Raw genomic sequence first — 16,006 nt, 5'->3', positions numbered from 1 at the left:
AATGAATTACAGTATTCATCCAATCTAGTATCTTACAAAAACCCAGAACAGGAAAATAAACCTCCAGAAAGGTCTATTTCATATTTGGCATTCTGTTATTAAACATCAGATTCTGTATTTAGCAGTTTGACTAGATCATGCGCCAGGACTCTTTCATATCTAAAACAGTGTTCTACTAAACTGGTATTCTCAGAATATCTGCAAAATATGCATGGGACAGATTTGCATATGCTGGAGATATAAAGACCTTCCAATGAACTGGGCGTGTGCGGTCTGGCTCTCCTCCTCTAGCCACTTTTTAGTTGGTCAGGTCTGCCCTGTGCTAACTCCTCAGCTCTACCTGCCTTTAAATAAATCCCCTCATGTTGTTACTACTCTTATTTCCATTAGACAATTGCCCGTTGTTCCTCCCATCACTAAATGGAGGGAACAGGTACATCAGGTTTTACATTATCCCTCCTCTCATACCAGAGGAAAACTCACAAACTGACTTGAAAACAAGGAGGAAGAAATTTCAATAGCACCGTCACCTTTATCACAAGCAAAGAGTTCACTTATTTTTGGGGGGGAGGCAGATTACATGGAAGAGCAGCTTAGCTTGACAGAGGAACAGGAAGTTTTCTGTACGGCTTTTTGCATCTTTTTCTCATGCTCTTATGCTTTGCTCTATACTGTAATCTCAGGACACAGATGCATGCGATTGTGTAGGCAGTGTGCTGACCTGTGGTAGAGTGGGGAGGAGAAACAGTTTTGCTGCTACTGTGGTAGCCCCCGCCAGTCAGTGAGTGGCACTGAGTGCACGCCATGGAGATCCTGGGAGCCATCATGACATGGCATTAAGGAGAGGAGAAAGGGGGAGCAGGAAAGATCACACACAGCTTCCTCCACATCTCTGTGATAAGCGAGGGCGGCGTGAAATGGAAAGCAATGTGCACCACCTGTACCGCCATCCTACTGTGGGCTGCCAAACATCAGGGAGGAGCTCTGGATAGGTTTTTCTTTCAAATAACTTTCTATAAAGATGCCAAAACTGCTAAGCTCCAGCTAATAGCTGGAAAGCTGAAATTGCCAAAACTCTTGCCCTCATGCTTGGAATTCAGTTTTATAGAGATGTCCCAGTTGTGAGCTTTACCCAAAACGGAAGAGTATGAACAGCTAAGGTATTCTGCTTATTCCTAGGATAAGCAGCATAAAATCTGTTTTATATTTGGAGCTTAGTTAGGTACTTGAGACCCAGGATGCTGGGCTTGATGGACCTTCGGTCTGTCCCAGTAGGGCAGCTCTATGTGAGCCAAGCATAGGATAATGAAGCCATTGTGACATCACTGGTGAGGTTGGCTCTTAGGCATTGGTGGAATGACGGCATTATGACATCATAAGTGCAGCTCTGGAATGCTGCTACTCTTTGGGTTTTTGCCAGGTCTTGGGACCTAGTTGGCCACAGGATACTGGCTTAATGGACCTTTGGTCTGTCCACTATGGCAATTCTTATGTACTTAATTTATTCTTCTTTCTGTCCTATTAAATTTTTGAGATGGTACAAATTATCATGACTGAAAGACAAGCAAATATGCTCTTATTGATGTCAAGGAATTTCAGACTAGGTTGACAATCAGTCCTTATCTAATGTCAGACATGCAAGCTACCAATGTTGAATTGTCAGCTGGCATTTGAGATAAAGCTTGCTTTTTCTGTTTTAGATAACACAGCCAACACATAAACATGTTTGTTTACACAAGGCAATGGTTACCCCTCACTTTCAGTTGCACTTATTCGAGCTACAGTGAATTTATATACTTTAGAACAGTGTTTCTCAACTGCCTGTTGGGAGTATGCGTGCTAGCCGCCGCTCAGGATCTCTCCCTGACTGCCCCCCACTGAAGCTGCCGCTGATTCCTCCCTGACACCTGATATTCTATATCCACCCAACCCCCTCCAGTCCGTCGCCACACAACATGCTACATCCAATCATCCCCCACCGTCGCAGCAAATCTGGGCAAGGAAGGGCCCAAGGCACTTGCAGCAATTGCACGCCGCCGGTCCAAAAGCCTTCCCCTCCACCCCCCTCCCCGTGAATTTCTGACGCAGAGAGAAGGTTCCGGCCCAGCCAAGCAGCCTGGAACCTTCTCTCTGATGTAAGAATATGGCACTCAGGGAGAAGGGCTGATGGCCGGCAGCAATGCAATCGCACGAGATTGCGTCAGAGGGAATGTGCTACCGACGTGTAGAGTGGCCTGCGAGGTTCACTACAGCCAGCCGCGATCCTCAGCAGGCTGCTTTGAAGAGGAGGGCAGACGCAAACAGACCAGGAAGCCGTAATGCTGTACACTGGGGAACAGGTAAGGGGTGCTGCTGGACAGGGAGAACAAGGAAGAGGTGCTGCAGGACAGGGGGGGAGAAAACAGGAAGGGAGGCCTACTGCTGGACAGGGGGAGCAGGGAAGAGGTGCTGCTGGACAGGGGGAGGGTAAAACGAAGGGAGAAGGGCTGCTGCTGGACAGGGGGGGAGCAGTGAAGGAAGGGGTGGTGGTAGGTGGGTGGACACAGGGAAGGTAAAAGGAAAGGAGAAGGGCTACTGATGGACAGGGGGAAGCAAGGAAGAGGTGCTGCTGGACAGGGGGGAGGTAACAGGAAAGGGAGGCCTACTGCTGGACAGGGGGAGCAGGGAAGAGGTGCTGCTGGACAGGGGGAGGTAAAAGGAAGGGAGAAGGCGTAACTGCTGGACAGGAAGAGCAGGGAAGAGGTGCTGCTGGACAGGGGAGACATAAAATGAAGGGAGAAGGGCTGCTGCTGGACAGGGAGAGCAGGAAAGGGGTGCTGCTGGACACAGGGAAGTAAATGGAAGGGAGAAGGCTACTGATGGACAGGGGGAGCAGGCAAGGGGGTGGTAGGTGGACAACTGAGGAAAGAGAGAGGACAGATAAAAAGAAAGACAGACAGAAAGCGGACAGAGAGAGAAAGAAAGACAGACACACACATCTATTCTAGCACCCGCTAATGTAACGGGCTTAAAGACTAGTTATGTTATAAAACCTTATATGGTCAAGCACCTGAATACCTCTTAGAACTATTTACTTTATTCACAACAAACCGTCCACTGAGTAATACTGCTTCATTTGTTTTCCCCCAGGTTCGAGGTTGTGTGTATAAGAAGTTCGAACAACGTCTAATTGCTTTTTAGGCAGCCAGCTGGGATAGGGAGTTACATTCTTTATCTAGTAGGTCCTGTTTTTATATACATTACAGAAAGTTACTGAAATCAGTCTTGTTTGGAAAAAATTTTAGAGAATTGAATTGATTGATGTCTACTCTATAGTTCACTGGAAATGCCCAGTTTTTAATGTTTGTGTACTGCATCGATCCGTGAGGTTTTGTGGTATAGAAATGTAATGCATGAGCCAATCACTTTCACCAGCGACTCATCACATGTAAATTTAGCGGCCCTTTGCAAAACTCTGTGAGCCTCATTTGCATGCACAATTTTTTATTTCTATTTTGAAAATTTCTAATCCATTTATAACCTAAGCGGATTACAATAATCACATACCCAAATACAGATTAAAAATAGCAGGGAAGGGGTAAAACGCGGACCTCACGGATCTAAACCTGCACGTCCTTAAAAATCTGAGGTCCGTGCCACTTGTAGTTAGTTTATGGCTCTGACGGATCCGTCTCAGCATAGCGAGGGGAAAGTATTAGGATCCGTCAGAGCTAAATTGCCATTGAGGTCTGTCAGAGCCAGAGACTACCGTTGTAGGGATGGGACAGTGGCAGGAATGAATCAGCCCAAACAGTTCTGCAGCTTTTAATTGAAATATCCTCAGACATTGTAGCAGGTACACCTATTTCTGGCGATCTGTCTTCCCATCCCTGAATAACTTCCTCGGGCACGGGAAAGACATTTTAGCTCTGGAGGATCCTAATACTTTTCCCTCCCTATGCTGAGACGAATCCGTCAGAGCCAGAAACTAACTACAAGTGGCACGGACCTCAGATTTTTAAGGATGTGTGGGTTTAGACCCGCAAGGTCCGCGTCTTACCCCTTCCCAAAATAATAACTTTATTTTTCTATACCGCCATAGTCAAAGTGACTTCTAGGCGGTTCACATAGAAAGAAGGCTGAACAATCAGCGAATTAACAGAATGCAAGAAGAAAGATGTTACATAATACATTGGGGTTATAAGGGGAAAGAATACCTGAGAGAGGTCATCTGATTAGGAAAGGAATTTGTCAAATAGAGCGGTTTTACTTGATTTTCGGAATGTGTTGTAGGTCTGTCTGGCTTATTTATGTGGTTTCCCAGCCAGGACTGCTGCCTGTTTGCTTGGAACATGAAGGTTCTGTCTAGGAAGGATTTGTATTTGCAGCCTATGATCTTTGGGTATGCGAAGATGTTTTTGTTTCTGGTTGTACGTGTGGGGTTGTGCAGAGTGAAGTGTGTTTGCAGTAGGAAGGTGCTAGCCCCAGACTTGTTTTGTAACAGATACATGCAAATTGGAACAGTATTTGCGCCTCCCCTGGTAGCCAGTGCCATTTTTTGTAATAGGGGCTAATGTGGTCTTTTTTTTCTCAGTCCGAAGATCAAGTGAACTGCAGTGTTTTGCACTAATCTTAATTTTTGTACTGTTTTTTTTTGGGATACCCAGGTAGGCGATGTTGCAGTAATCCAAGGTAGATAGGATCAGCGACTGCACCAGTAATCTAAGGATGTTGTGTCAAAGTATGTTTTAATAGTCCTTAGCTTCCACAGCGTGTAAAAGCACAAGCACAACACAATGTACAATTCTTTACAAATAATCAAAGAGACTTAGCAGAAAAAGAACCAAACTAAACATCCCCTAGTTTAAAAGAATGCTCTGACAAATAAACTAATTTTCAAGGATTTTTTGAAAGACTTCAGATCTTGACAAGACATTCCATAAGCCGTGGACCAGCCATGTTTTCTACAGTGCACCCCATCGGATTTCTCCGGTAAGTTTTGGGAATCTTCCTCTTAGAGTGCTGGTGAATGAACTTGGTTGTTGAGTATCATGCATCCTACGCACAACGTATCCCATTTTTCATTACAGTTCAGGCGTCCATTGAGAGTGCTTTAAAGCAAAGGCTGGAGCATAGTTAGGCAGCCAATTGGTATAGCGAGGGTGAGAAGAAACCCCTCCCTCCACCCTCTGCTCCCAACTGCCGCACACCCCTTCCCCCATACCTTTTTAATGTTCACGGCGCAAACAGCAACCACAACTTGCTGCCCATGCCAGCTCTTCCAAGTTTATTATAAGATTTGATTAATCGCCTATTCCAAATTCTAAGCGATGTACAGTTAAAAATTACAGTCCGAGGGAAACAAACATGACTAACAAAATTATTACTAAACATATTAAAATTTCAATAAATACATAACAAAGGTCCAGAAAGTGACATCAGAAGAAGAGCATGATGCTGGCCTAGCAGCAGGTTGGGGTTGCTGCTCGTGCTGGTGAATGTTAAAAAAGTACAAGGACGCGGAACGCACACAGTAGTGGGGGGGGGAGGGGGAGCAGGGAAGGACGAAGAGTAGGACCCCCTTACTAGCCACTGTAGCAGCAATATCCTGAAACAGTTGCTAAATCTGCACCTTCCTACCTGTTCTTCCATCACATCTTCATGTTGATGATGTCTTAATAGTCTCCTCAAGTCTCCTGTCAAGGCATTTTCCCATTAGGGTTGCAGAGGATGTAATCAATTCCTCTTATGTCTCACGTGTTGCATACGCTCAAGAAGTGCTTGATACTGTGATGCAGTGATGTATGTTCAAACCCACACTGCCCTGTGACCCTTGGCAAGTCACTTAATCCCCCCATTGCCCCAAGTACATTAGATAGATCGTGAGCCTGCCAGGACAAACAGGGAAAAATGCTTGAGTATCTGAATAAATTCAAGTACTGTAAATCGTTCTGAGCTCCCTTGGGAGAACGGTATAGAAATTTGAATAAATAGTGTGAAAAAACTTCAGCCTCTGATAACCAGAGCTGGTATTGTGACATCATAATGCCTCATTCCACCAATGCCTAAGAGCCAACCTCATCAGTGATGTCACAAAGGTTTTGATTGTCATATACTTGGCTCACTTTACTACATTATGATTTCTAGAGTGGCTCAGTGGTTAAAGCTACAGCCTCAGCACACTGAGGTTGAGAGTTCAAACCCCACGCTACTCCTTATGACCCAGGTACATTAGAGAGATTGTGAGCCCACCAGGACAGACAGGGAAAAATTCTTGAGTACCTGAATAAATTCATGCTATGACATTAGAACAGTGCTTCGGGGCACTTCTTTTTTTCTGCTCACGCTTACTGTAATTCCTTTTTTTTGGCCTCTTTGTTCTCTCATTAAAATCACTGCAAGCAGTGCAAAATGCTACTTACTAACTGGAATTTGTGTGCTTTTCACCAGTTACCAATTAGCTGGTACATTAGGGTTTATGGTAATGGTGCTAGATTTACACAGCATTAACTGCATATATTGCATTATTCCTGTTTCTTGAATCTGTCACCTCGCATTACATGCTTTTTTGATCTATCAGTAAAGCTCTACCACTTCACTGAAACTTGCTGTCAGTCTGTTTACAAAGTCAACTCAGAGTGTGGGATTCTTTCCCAGAAGTTATTAGGTTAGAAAGGGATCTGCCAAGCCTTCGGAAAAGACAAGGGCACACTGTTTCTAACTTGCCTTTAGCTTAGATTAATGGACCTCTTCTTTTAAGCACGAGGAATTAGTTGCATTATTTATTTTTGTTACTCAGAGTACTTGTGTTCTATGTGAACTTATATTTTAAAATTTGTGTTATATGGGTTTTAAGTTCAGTATATTACTCTGTGGATGCTGCCGTGGGTACCTAGTGTTCGTTTGCGTCTGGCGTTGAAATTACCTAACCCTTATCTACGGACTGTTTTATCTTGCTGGTACGCGGTTCATAAACGAATGTTTCCAGAGCGGACGCTTTTTTTTTCTCAAATGGCTATAGTTGCCTTGCCTGCCAGATCTCCGGGCCGGGAGGGCATGGTTCGCCGTACATGGATCCCCGTGGGCCTCCGTACCTTGGGTCAGCTTTGGGAAAAATTATTCTATGCGTCCCTTTGAACAGTTACAAGAGGAATATGGCTTGGTGGCTAGGGACTTGTTTTTATGTACCCGCTTATGGACTTATAAATGGGCTTTCTTGGAGCTTTCGTTGAGTGATACTTGGCTTGAATTAGCTATATGGGCTTGGGTCGGAAGGGGGGGAGTTTCACGTTTATATTAGGCTTTACTGAAACGAGAATCCCCAACTGATCCCTATAAAATGGCCTGGGATAAAGATATGCCTGTGGGGCGTAGTTATACCCAGTGGGGATGTGTTATATCGTAAATTGTTTAAATTGACTGTTAATTTTATAGAGAATGGCTATAAAATGTATTATAGATGATATTATACCCCCGCCCGTTATTTTCTATTTCCCGAGGGTACGGATCGCTGCTGGTGCGGCTGTGACAGAAGGGGGATTTCATACATATAAGGAGGACATATGTCACACTGTGCGTGTATATTGGTAAGCAGGATGGGTTGTGTATTAGTTACTATATTACAGAAAACATTGCGGTATTTTAATGGACTGCTGGCTGCTTAATGGTTGGTGTCCCTGTTTTACTCTTCATGAGCAGAAATTAAGCTGCCTAATGTATTTACGGCAGCTGGCGTTCTCCCATTATCCCTGCTTTGTCAATAGTATATTCCCACCTGATGTCTAAACTGACGGCTATACATTGGTTTCTTATTCTAAAATCTGGGAGCCACCTTATGTACGATGGAGGCAACATCTCTCCTATAATTTTGCGAGAGGGGTTTGAAGGATTGGCCCAGCTCTTTTACTGCTCTCTTAAGTTTTGTTTTGACCTGTGGAATACACACACTATCCTATTGAAATGTTATTTTGGCATTTTGGGTGGGGGGGTTGGGGATGGGTGAAGTTTCCCCTTTTTCTTTTGTTGTGTTATTTCGCATTGTACTGAAGAGTTCCTGTACAGCATTTGGTGCTAGGGAGATGTTGAGGGAGGGGGGATTATGTTTTGTTGTTGCTGTAAATATTGGCTTTTTGTATTGCTTCCATTTTCTCAATAAAAATTTTGAAACTTAAAAAAATAAAAAATTGTGTTATGCAAGTTTTATGTTCAGTATATTACTCTTTATGGAAAACAGTTTTTGTTAAATGACCAAACAACCAATAAACAAAATTAGCAATACAAAAATACAGTGCAAGTCATCCAGTTATAAAATGCCAAACCCACCTCCCTCACCTAACCACTCACCCCCTATACAAAGGAGGAGAGCATGAGTCACCATTCTTAAACCCACACAACCCCAAGTACTCAACAACTGACTCCAAACCTTCTGAAAATTCCCCCCATAGCCATAATAATAGGTGTCCCAAGAAAATCTACCCCACCGGTTCTCTCCTCAAAACCCAAACACAATAACCATCCGTATATTACTAGTATATTTTGTTGCATTATTCTTAATGATCTCTTCGTATAATTTCATGTGTTGTTGTACCCCGAGATATTTGTGGATGGGGCAGGAGGTGGGGGCTAGACACACACACACCACACAGTTTTTGTAACTACTGGTGGTACTCACCTGATTCTGATTCACCTCTATTGGCTTCTTCTTGATAATCCAGGTAACAGACTCAGTCAGTGGTGGGTAGTCAAAGACCCATCATAAGTCCAATAATCTGGGCAGGATGGTATCAGTGTGGAGGGGTCAAAATATTTAAAGGCAACGACTGCATCCTAACATTAAAAATAAATTGAAATATACAGAACAGTCACTTTTATTATCAAAGGAAATTTAGCAAACTCATCCTTTCTAAGAGAGAAGCTATCTGAGTGGAATACCAAAGACTTTGTACTCAGCTCTTATCAGCTGGCTTTGTTATGACTTTCTAGACCAGGGGTGTGCAAAATGTCGATTGCGATCTTCTGGTCGATCGCAAAGGCAACACCAGTAGATTGCAAAGCCAGTGTTCTCCCTAGCATTTAGCATTCCCCAGTCACTGTCTCACCTTTAAAAGTACTGTAATTACGGCAGCCTGCAGAGCGAATGTAGCAGGCTGCCGTCAGCCTCTGTAGCACGTTCTCTCTGCCGTGGTCCCGCCCCTGACTTCAGAGGAGGTGCGGGACCGTGGCAGAGGGAATGTGCTACAGAAGCTGACGGAAGTCTGCTACTTTGCTCTGCAGGCTGCTGTAATTAGTTAATTACGGCAGCCTGCAGAGCAAACTGTGATAGTTAAGCCAAGAGGGAAGAATGGAGGCGAGAACGACCTGACAGTCACTGGTGTGCGGGAAGCAGCGGAGGTATGGTCCCACACGTCGGGGTAAGACTATGCCCATCGCAAGGGTCCTGGCGGGACGGGGGTTGCCTTAGAGACACTGGATCGGGGGGGGGGAGGAAGAGACAAAAGGACCTTGAGGAGGAAAAGCTGCCTTGAACCAAAAGGGAGAGGGAACAGGGCAGATCCTGGACTACTAGAGGGGTTAGAGAGGGGAAACACCCTGAACCGAGGAGATACCAGACCCTGGGAGGGGGAAGACAAAGACCTGGACCAAATGTGGGAGGACTCAAAATGTTAGCAGAAGGAAAATAGAGGGAGAAGCCTGAAACAAAGAGAGGCAGAAGAGAGGGAGCAGATGTTGGACTATGGGAAGTGCAGACAGAAGAGACAGAGGGGTAGAGACCCTAAGGAAGAACAGAGAGATGCAAGATCATAACAGAGGAGGGAGAGAGAGGGAGACATGTTGCCAATAGGGGTGGAGGAGAGAGGAAGAAAAGCGGGACTCCTGGAGGGACAGAGAGAGATGTTGGTCTGGAGGACAGAAGAGGTGCACTCGGTATATATATATATATATATATATATATATATAAGTATAAGGGGTCTTTACTAGGGGCCGCTAGCCGATTTAGCGTGCGCTAAATGCTAACGCATCCATAGAATATAATGGGCACTAAATCGACTAGCGCACCTTAGTAAAAGAGGGGGTTTCGTATTTTTATTGTTGGTAGATGATTTGACTTGGTCATTTGAAAAGTAGCTCCCAAGCCCAAAAAAGTGTAGGCACCCTGGTTCTAGACCCAAATTATTTATCAATTAATCTCTTCCAGCGTCCCAGGCTCTGTTGAGACAGCTTAAGCCCTGCCTTCTCTGTACACAGATACATTTAAGTGGATGAGGTAAAGGGAACTTTATACTAAACAAAAAACTGAAGTGGAAGAGGTGTTATAGGAAAGACACATTAATTTGATTAATTTAAATGCACAGTAAAAAAGCGGGAGAGAGGATGTGCCGTCTGACCAAAGCATGAGATTGAAACTTTACTTAACTTGAATTATTTCTGTCACATTAACCAAACAGAATTACAAATGTGTGAATTAAGTCAATGCTGAACTTGATTCAGGGTGACTGCCCAATTCTGATTTAGGCAAACCAATGATCACCAAGAAGTCTGTCAGAAAAATTCACTAGGGAAATCCAAAGCAGATCTGTAGAAATACACTGTACAGAGGCTGACCCCCCCCCCCCCCGATGTTTCAAAAATCAAAAGAGCTAAAGTAACAGTAAATGATTGAAGTTTCAAGTTTTTGTTAACATTTGATTCTATCGCTTATCCAACTTCTAAGCGAGCTACAGATAAAATATAAAGGGGAAAACAGATAAGAACTAAAATATAACACCAATGACAGGACAATTAAATTTATTTATTTATTTAGATTTCTATCCCGTCCTCCCAACAGCTCAGAACAGGTTACAAAAGGATATTCACAGTGTAGGAGGACATGAAGTTAAGACTTTGGTGAGACCTCATTTAGAATACTGTGTACAATTCTGGAGGCTGCACCTTCAAAAAGATATAACAAGGATGGGGTTGGTCCAGAGGAAGGCTATTAAAATGGTGTGTGGTCTTCGTGATAAGGCGTATGGAGACAGATTTAAAGATCTCAATCTGTATACTATGGAGGAAAGACAGGAGATATGATAGACACGTTTAAATACTTGCGTGATGTAAATGCACATGAGCCGAGTCTTTCATTTGAAAGGAAGCTCTGGAATGAGAGGCCATAGGATGAAGTTATGAATAGAAAATGACAAGGGGAAAAAATTTGTCCCCATCACTGCCCCCCGTGACCACCGTCCCTGTCATTGCCCCGTCCACACGACCACTGTCCCTGCCCCGTCCCCGCAACCACTGTCCTCACCCCGTCCCCGTAGCATCCATACAAGCCTCAGTACTGCAATATTTAGCTTATTCTTTCCTTATAAATCAAAGTTCTGGCTGCTGAACTAGAGAAAGAGATGTTCAGCTGGCAGGGCTTTGTTTATAAACTTTATAAACACAACTAATATACTACTTTATCCTAAAGCAAAAAAAAAAAAAAAAAGAAATTTTTTTCTACCTTTGTTGTCTGGTTTCTGTTTTCCTCATCTTCTCATTCAATTCCTTCCATCCACTGTCTGTCTTCTCTCTGCATCTTCCATTTGTTCTGTTACTGTGCCTCTCCCTTCATCCCCTCCCAATTGGTCTGGCACCCATCTTCCTCCTTCCGCTGCCCCCATAGTCTGGCATCTCTGTCTTCTTCCCTTCCAGCATCTCTGTTCCCCATTTCCCTTCAACGTCTTCTCCCCACTCTCTGTTCCCCATTTCCCTGCAGTGTCTTCTCCGCACTCTCTCTTCCCCATTTCCTTTCAGCTTCTTCTCCCACTCTCTCTTCCCCATTACCCTGCAGCGTCTTCTCCCCACTCTCTCTTCCCCATTTCCCTTCAGCATCTTCTCCCCACTCTCTCTTCACCATTTCCCTTCAGCATGCTCTCCCCACTCTCTGTCCCCCATTTCCCTTCAGCATCTTCTCCTCACTCTCTGTTCCCCATTTCCCTTCAGCGTCTTCTCCCCACTCTGTATTCCACATTTCCCTTCAGCGTCTGTTCCTCCCCACCCCCCTTCAGCGTCTGTTCCATTCCTTACCACCACCACCACCCTTCCCTCTCGCCACCCCCCTTCAGCACCCCTCGCGCAGTCCGAGCATTTCCCTCTCTCCCCCTTACCTTCGTGCCACGTTAGTGTAACTTATGCAGGCCGCCGGAGCCTGCCTGAAGTCACCTGCGTCTGCGGGCGGAAGCTTCTCCTCTGATGCAACTTCTGTACCAATTACACTAAGGCGCCATGAAGGTAAGGGGGAGGGAAGGAGATAGGTAGGTAGGAAGGAAGGAGGGAGGGGACCGCGCGCGTTTCCTCCCTTAACTGCGGAGACAAGGCCATTCACCACTCCACGGGGTGGTGGATGGCCTTGTTCCCATACCCGCAGTGAGCACTTCCCCCCCTCCCCCCACCTTGTCATTCTCTAGTTAAGAGGTGATAGGCTCTGGAGTAATCTGAGGAATACTTTTTTACAGAAAGGGTGGTAGATGCATGGAACAGTCTCCCAGAAGAGGTGGTGGAGACAGAGACTGTGCCTGAATTCAAGAAGGCCTGGAATAGTTACGTGGGATCTCTCAGAGAGAGAAAGAGATAATAGTTACTGCGGAATGGGAAAGACTGGATGGGGCCATTTGGCCTTTATGTGCTGTCATGTTTCTATGTTCTAAAGACAGGGACTACAGAGGGCAAAAGCATTAAAAAAGGAAGAGGGGGTACTGATAGAAGCATACAAGAAGACAGTTTCCTAACTATATAGGGGCGAGAGGATGCAGTTAGCTTTCAAAGGAATCAGTTTACAGGGAGCCAAAGGAGTAAAAAACAACATTAAGCAAATGGCGTAACTAATAAAGAACAACTAAATAACAGACTTACTTGAAAAAAAAGGAAAGCGGGTCGGAAATACAATTTGCAAAGGAAAGAATACGATAAAGGGACAAACGAGCAAGAAAGCAATCAGTCTACAAAATCAGAGCAACCACAGATAAAAATAAAAAATGTAGACCAGATTAGTCCAAAGTAGTTTATTTGTGTCATAATCCAAGAAAAGGGACTGTCTCAGAAATTGAGTTATTCATCTGGCTAAGTAATCAAGATGATGATTCAAATGCAAACAAACCACATCTATTATTTCATTTGCCAGAGAGATACTGTTTGAAATTAACAAATTATTGTATCTGATAAATAGAACCCAACTGACATTGATGCCTCGTTTCTCAAGTAAGTGTGCACTAAAACTTGGTACTTTTACTTAGACTGTGACACATTTATAACACAACAGAACTTGAAGAATTAATTAACACCTAATTTGTCCATAAACTCTACTTTGGACTAATCCAGTCTACTGAGCTGCCAAGGGGAGTCACAATCTTTGAGAGAGAGATTTAAGCCATGGCCCCAGCTCTACCTAGCCACACCCCAGTCTCAGCTCATCACACATCCCTAAGCCATCCACTTTACTTCCTGGCTCCACTCTGTCAAGTCTCAGCCATGGCACAAACAAGCTAGCTCCCCATCAAGCAGCAGGATTGTCAGCATGGAATGTTGCTACTCTTTGGGTTTTGGCCAGGTACTAGTGACCTGGATCGGCCACTGTGAGAAGGGGCTACTGGGCTTGATGGATCATTGGTCTGATCCAGTATGGCTGCTCTTATGCTCTTGTGTGTGCCAAGTATAGGACAATCAAGCCATTGTGACATCACTGATGAGGTTGGCTCTGAGGCACTGTGGAATGAGGCACTATGACATCACAATCTCAGCTCTGGAATGTTGCTCTCATTGGGGTTCTGGAATCTTGCTATTCTTTGAGATGCTGGAATGTTGCTACTCTTTGGGTTTTAACCTGGATTGGCCACCTTGAGGAAGGGCTACTGAGCTTGATGGACCATTGGTCTGACCCAACAAGACTTTTCTTATGTTCTTAATAAATCATCTCCTCCTGCTGCCGTGGGACTAGTCTTGCGATAAGAGCTGTGGGATTTTGTAGCTCTTATAGTGAGCCTGGTTTCATGGCAGCAAGAGATGAAGCCTTATTAAAATACACCATCTCCTGCTGCTGATTGCTGATGGACATGGAGACTGCTTAGAGCGCTGATGTATCTAGGACACAGTGAGCCCCTGTGAGGAAAAATTAAGATGTGTTTCCTGGAACAGAAACCCTCTCAGAGCTCCAATAAACAAACCCTGCCAAAAGCAAATACATTCCAGACCTAGAGTAAAGTGGAGGAACAGCCTATTGGTTAGTACAGCGAGATGAGATCCTGGTGAACTGGGTTCGATTCCCACTGCAGCACCTTGTGACCCTGAGCAAGTCACCTAATCATCCATTGTCCCGGGTACAAAAAACACCCTAAAGCCCATTAGGGACAAAGAAAGTACCTGCATATAAGGTATGTGCGACACACAAATGGAAGATTAGATTAGGTTAGATAGATATAATGTATACAGCAATGTGTATGTTTATAGCATTATAGAAATGATAAGTAGTAGTACATATGGACATTTCCCAAAGCTCAACCATTAGAAGGCTTTATTAAATGCCTTAAAGTGAAAAAGTAATTATTAATGGTTGTGTATGTGGCACAGTGGTTAGAGCTACAGCCTCAGCATCCTGAGGTTATGGGTTCAAATCCCATGCTGCTCCTTGTGACCCTGGGCAAGTCACTTAATCCCACCCCCCCCAATTGCCTCAGGCATATTAGATAGATTGTGAGCCCAACAGGGAAAAATGCTTGAGTATCTGAAAGCAATGTTACTTACCGTAACAGTTGTTATCCAGGGACAGCAGGCAGCTATTCTCACTAGTGGGTGATGTCATCCGACAGAGTCCCGACACGGACATCTTGAAAGCATGTCTTGCTTGAAGAAACTTAGAAGTTTCGAGATGCCCGCACCGCGCATGCGCCAGTGCCTTCCCGCCCGATGTACCGGGCGTGTCTCCTCAGTTCAGGTAGCTAGCCTGAGAAGCCAACCCAGGGAGGTGGGTGGGGACGTGAGAATAGCTGCCTGCTGTCCCTGGATAACAACTGTTACGGTAAGTAACACTGCTTTATCCCAGGACAAGCAGGCAGGTATTCTCACTAGTGGGTGACCTCCAAGCTAACCCCAATGGGATGGTGGGAGAGTTGGCAATTTCAAGAGAACAAATTTTGTAACACTGTTTGGCCAAACTGTCCATCCCGTCTGGAAAAAGTGTCCAGACAATAATGAGAGGTGAATGTATGAACCGAGGACCAAGTGGCAGCCTTACAAATCTCCTCAATCGGTGTCGATCTGAGGAAGGCTACAGAGGCTGCCATTGCTCTGACCTTATGGGCTGTGACCTTACAGGGAAGGGATAATCCAGCCATGGGCATAGCAGGAAGAGATACAAGCCGCCATCCAGTTAGAGATGTGCGCTTCGATACAGGTCGTCCCAACTTGTTTGGATCAAAGGAGACGAAAAGTTGAGGAGCAGTTCTGTGAGGCTTTGTGCGATCCAAGTAGAAAGCTAAAGCACGTTTACAGTCCAGATTGTGCAAAGCAGCTTCCCCAGGATGAGAATGAGGCTTTGGAAAGAACACTGGAAGCACGATGGATTGGTTGATGTGAAATTCAGAGACCACTTTAGGCAGGAATTTCGGATGAGTACGAAGAACCACCTTGTCATGTTGGAAATACAGTGAACGGTGGATCCGCCACTAGGCCTGAAGCTCACTGACCCGGCGAGCAGGACGTGAGGGCCACCAGAAAAACCACCTTCCAGGTGAGATACTTAAGTGGAGCCTTGTTGAGAGGTTCAAACGGAGGCTTCATGAGATGAGACAGGACAACATTGAGATCCCAAACCACAGGAGGAGGTTTGATAGGAGGGTTGACATGAAAAAGACCTTTCATAAATCTGGAAACCACAGGATGAGCAGACAAAGGTTTCCCCTGTAGAGGCTGATGGAAAGCCGCAATAGCACTCAGGTGGACTCGTATGGAGGTAGACTTGAGACCAGACTGAGATAGGTGTAGAAGGTAGTCCAATACAGAAGAAAGGGAA

The 16,006-nt window shown here is 44.8% G+C and overlaps 1 protein-coding gene across 3 annotated transcripts in view; it reads right to left on the bottom strand.

Annotated features, from left to right (window-relative positions):
* The window catches only part of CA5A (carbonic anhydrase 5A), a 73,014-nt gene that overhangs the window by 9,298 nt on the left and 47,710 nt on the right, over positions 1-16,006 (bottom strand). For all 3 annotated transcript variants that reach the window (XM_033941787.1, XM_033941788.1, XM_033941789.1), the window contains one exon: positions 8,651-8,805. In XM_033941787.1, coding sequence (XP_033797678.1) covers positions 8,707-8,805 — 99 coding nt within the window. In that variant the 3' untranslated portion in view covers positions 8,651-8,706. The remainder of the gene's footprint in view (positions 1-8,650; positions 8,806-16,006) is intronic.

The sequence above is a fragment of the Geotrypetes seraphini genome, chromosome 4 (assembly GCF_902459505.1).
Source record: "Geotrypetes seraphini chromosome 4, aGeoSer1.1, whole genome shotgun sequence".
Taxonomy (NCBI): Eukaryota; Metazoa; Chordata; class Amphibia; order Gymnophiona; family Dermophiidae; genus Geotrypetes; species Geotrypetes seraphini.
Note: the sequence above shows the minus strand (reverse complement) of the source record. Positions and strands in the feature narration are given on the sequence as shown.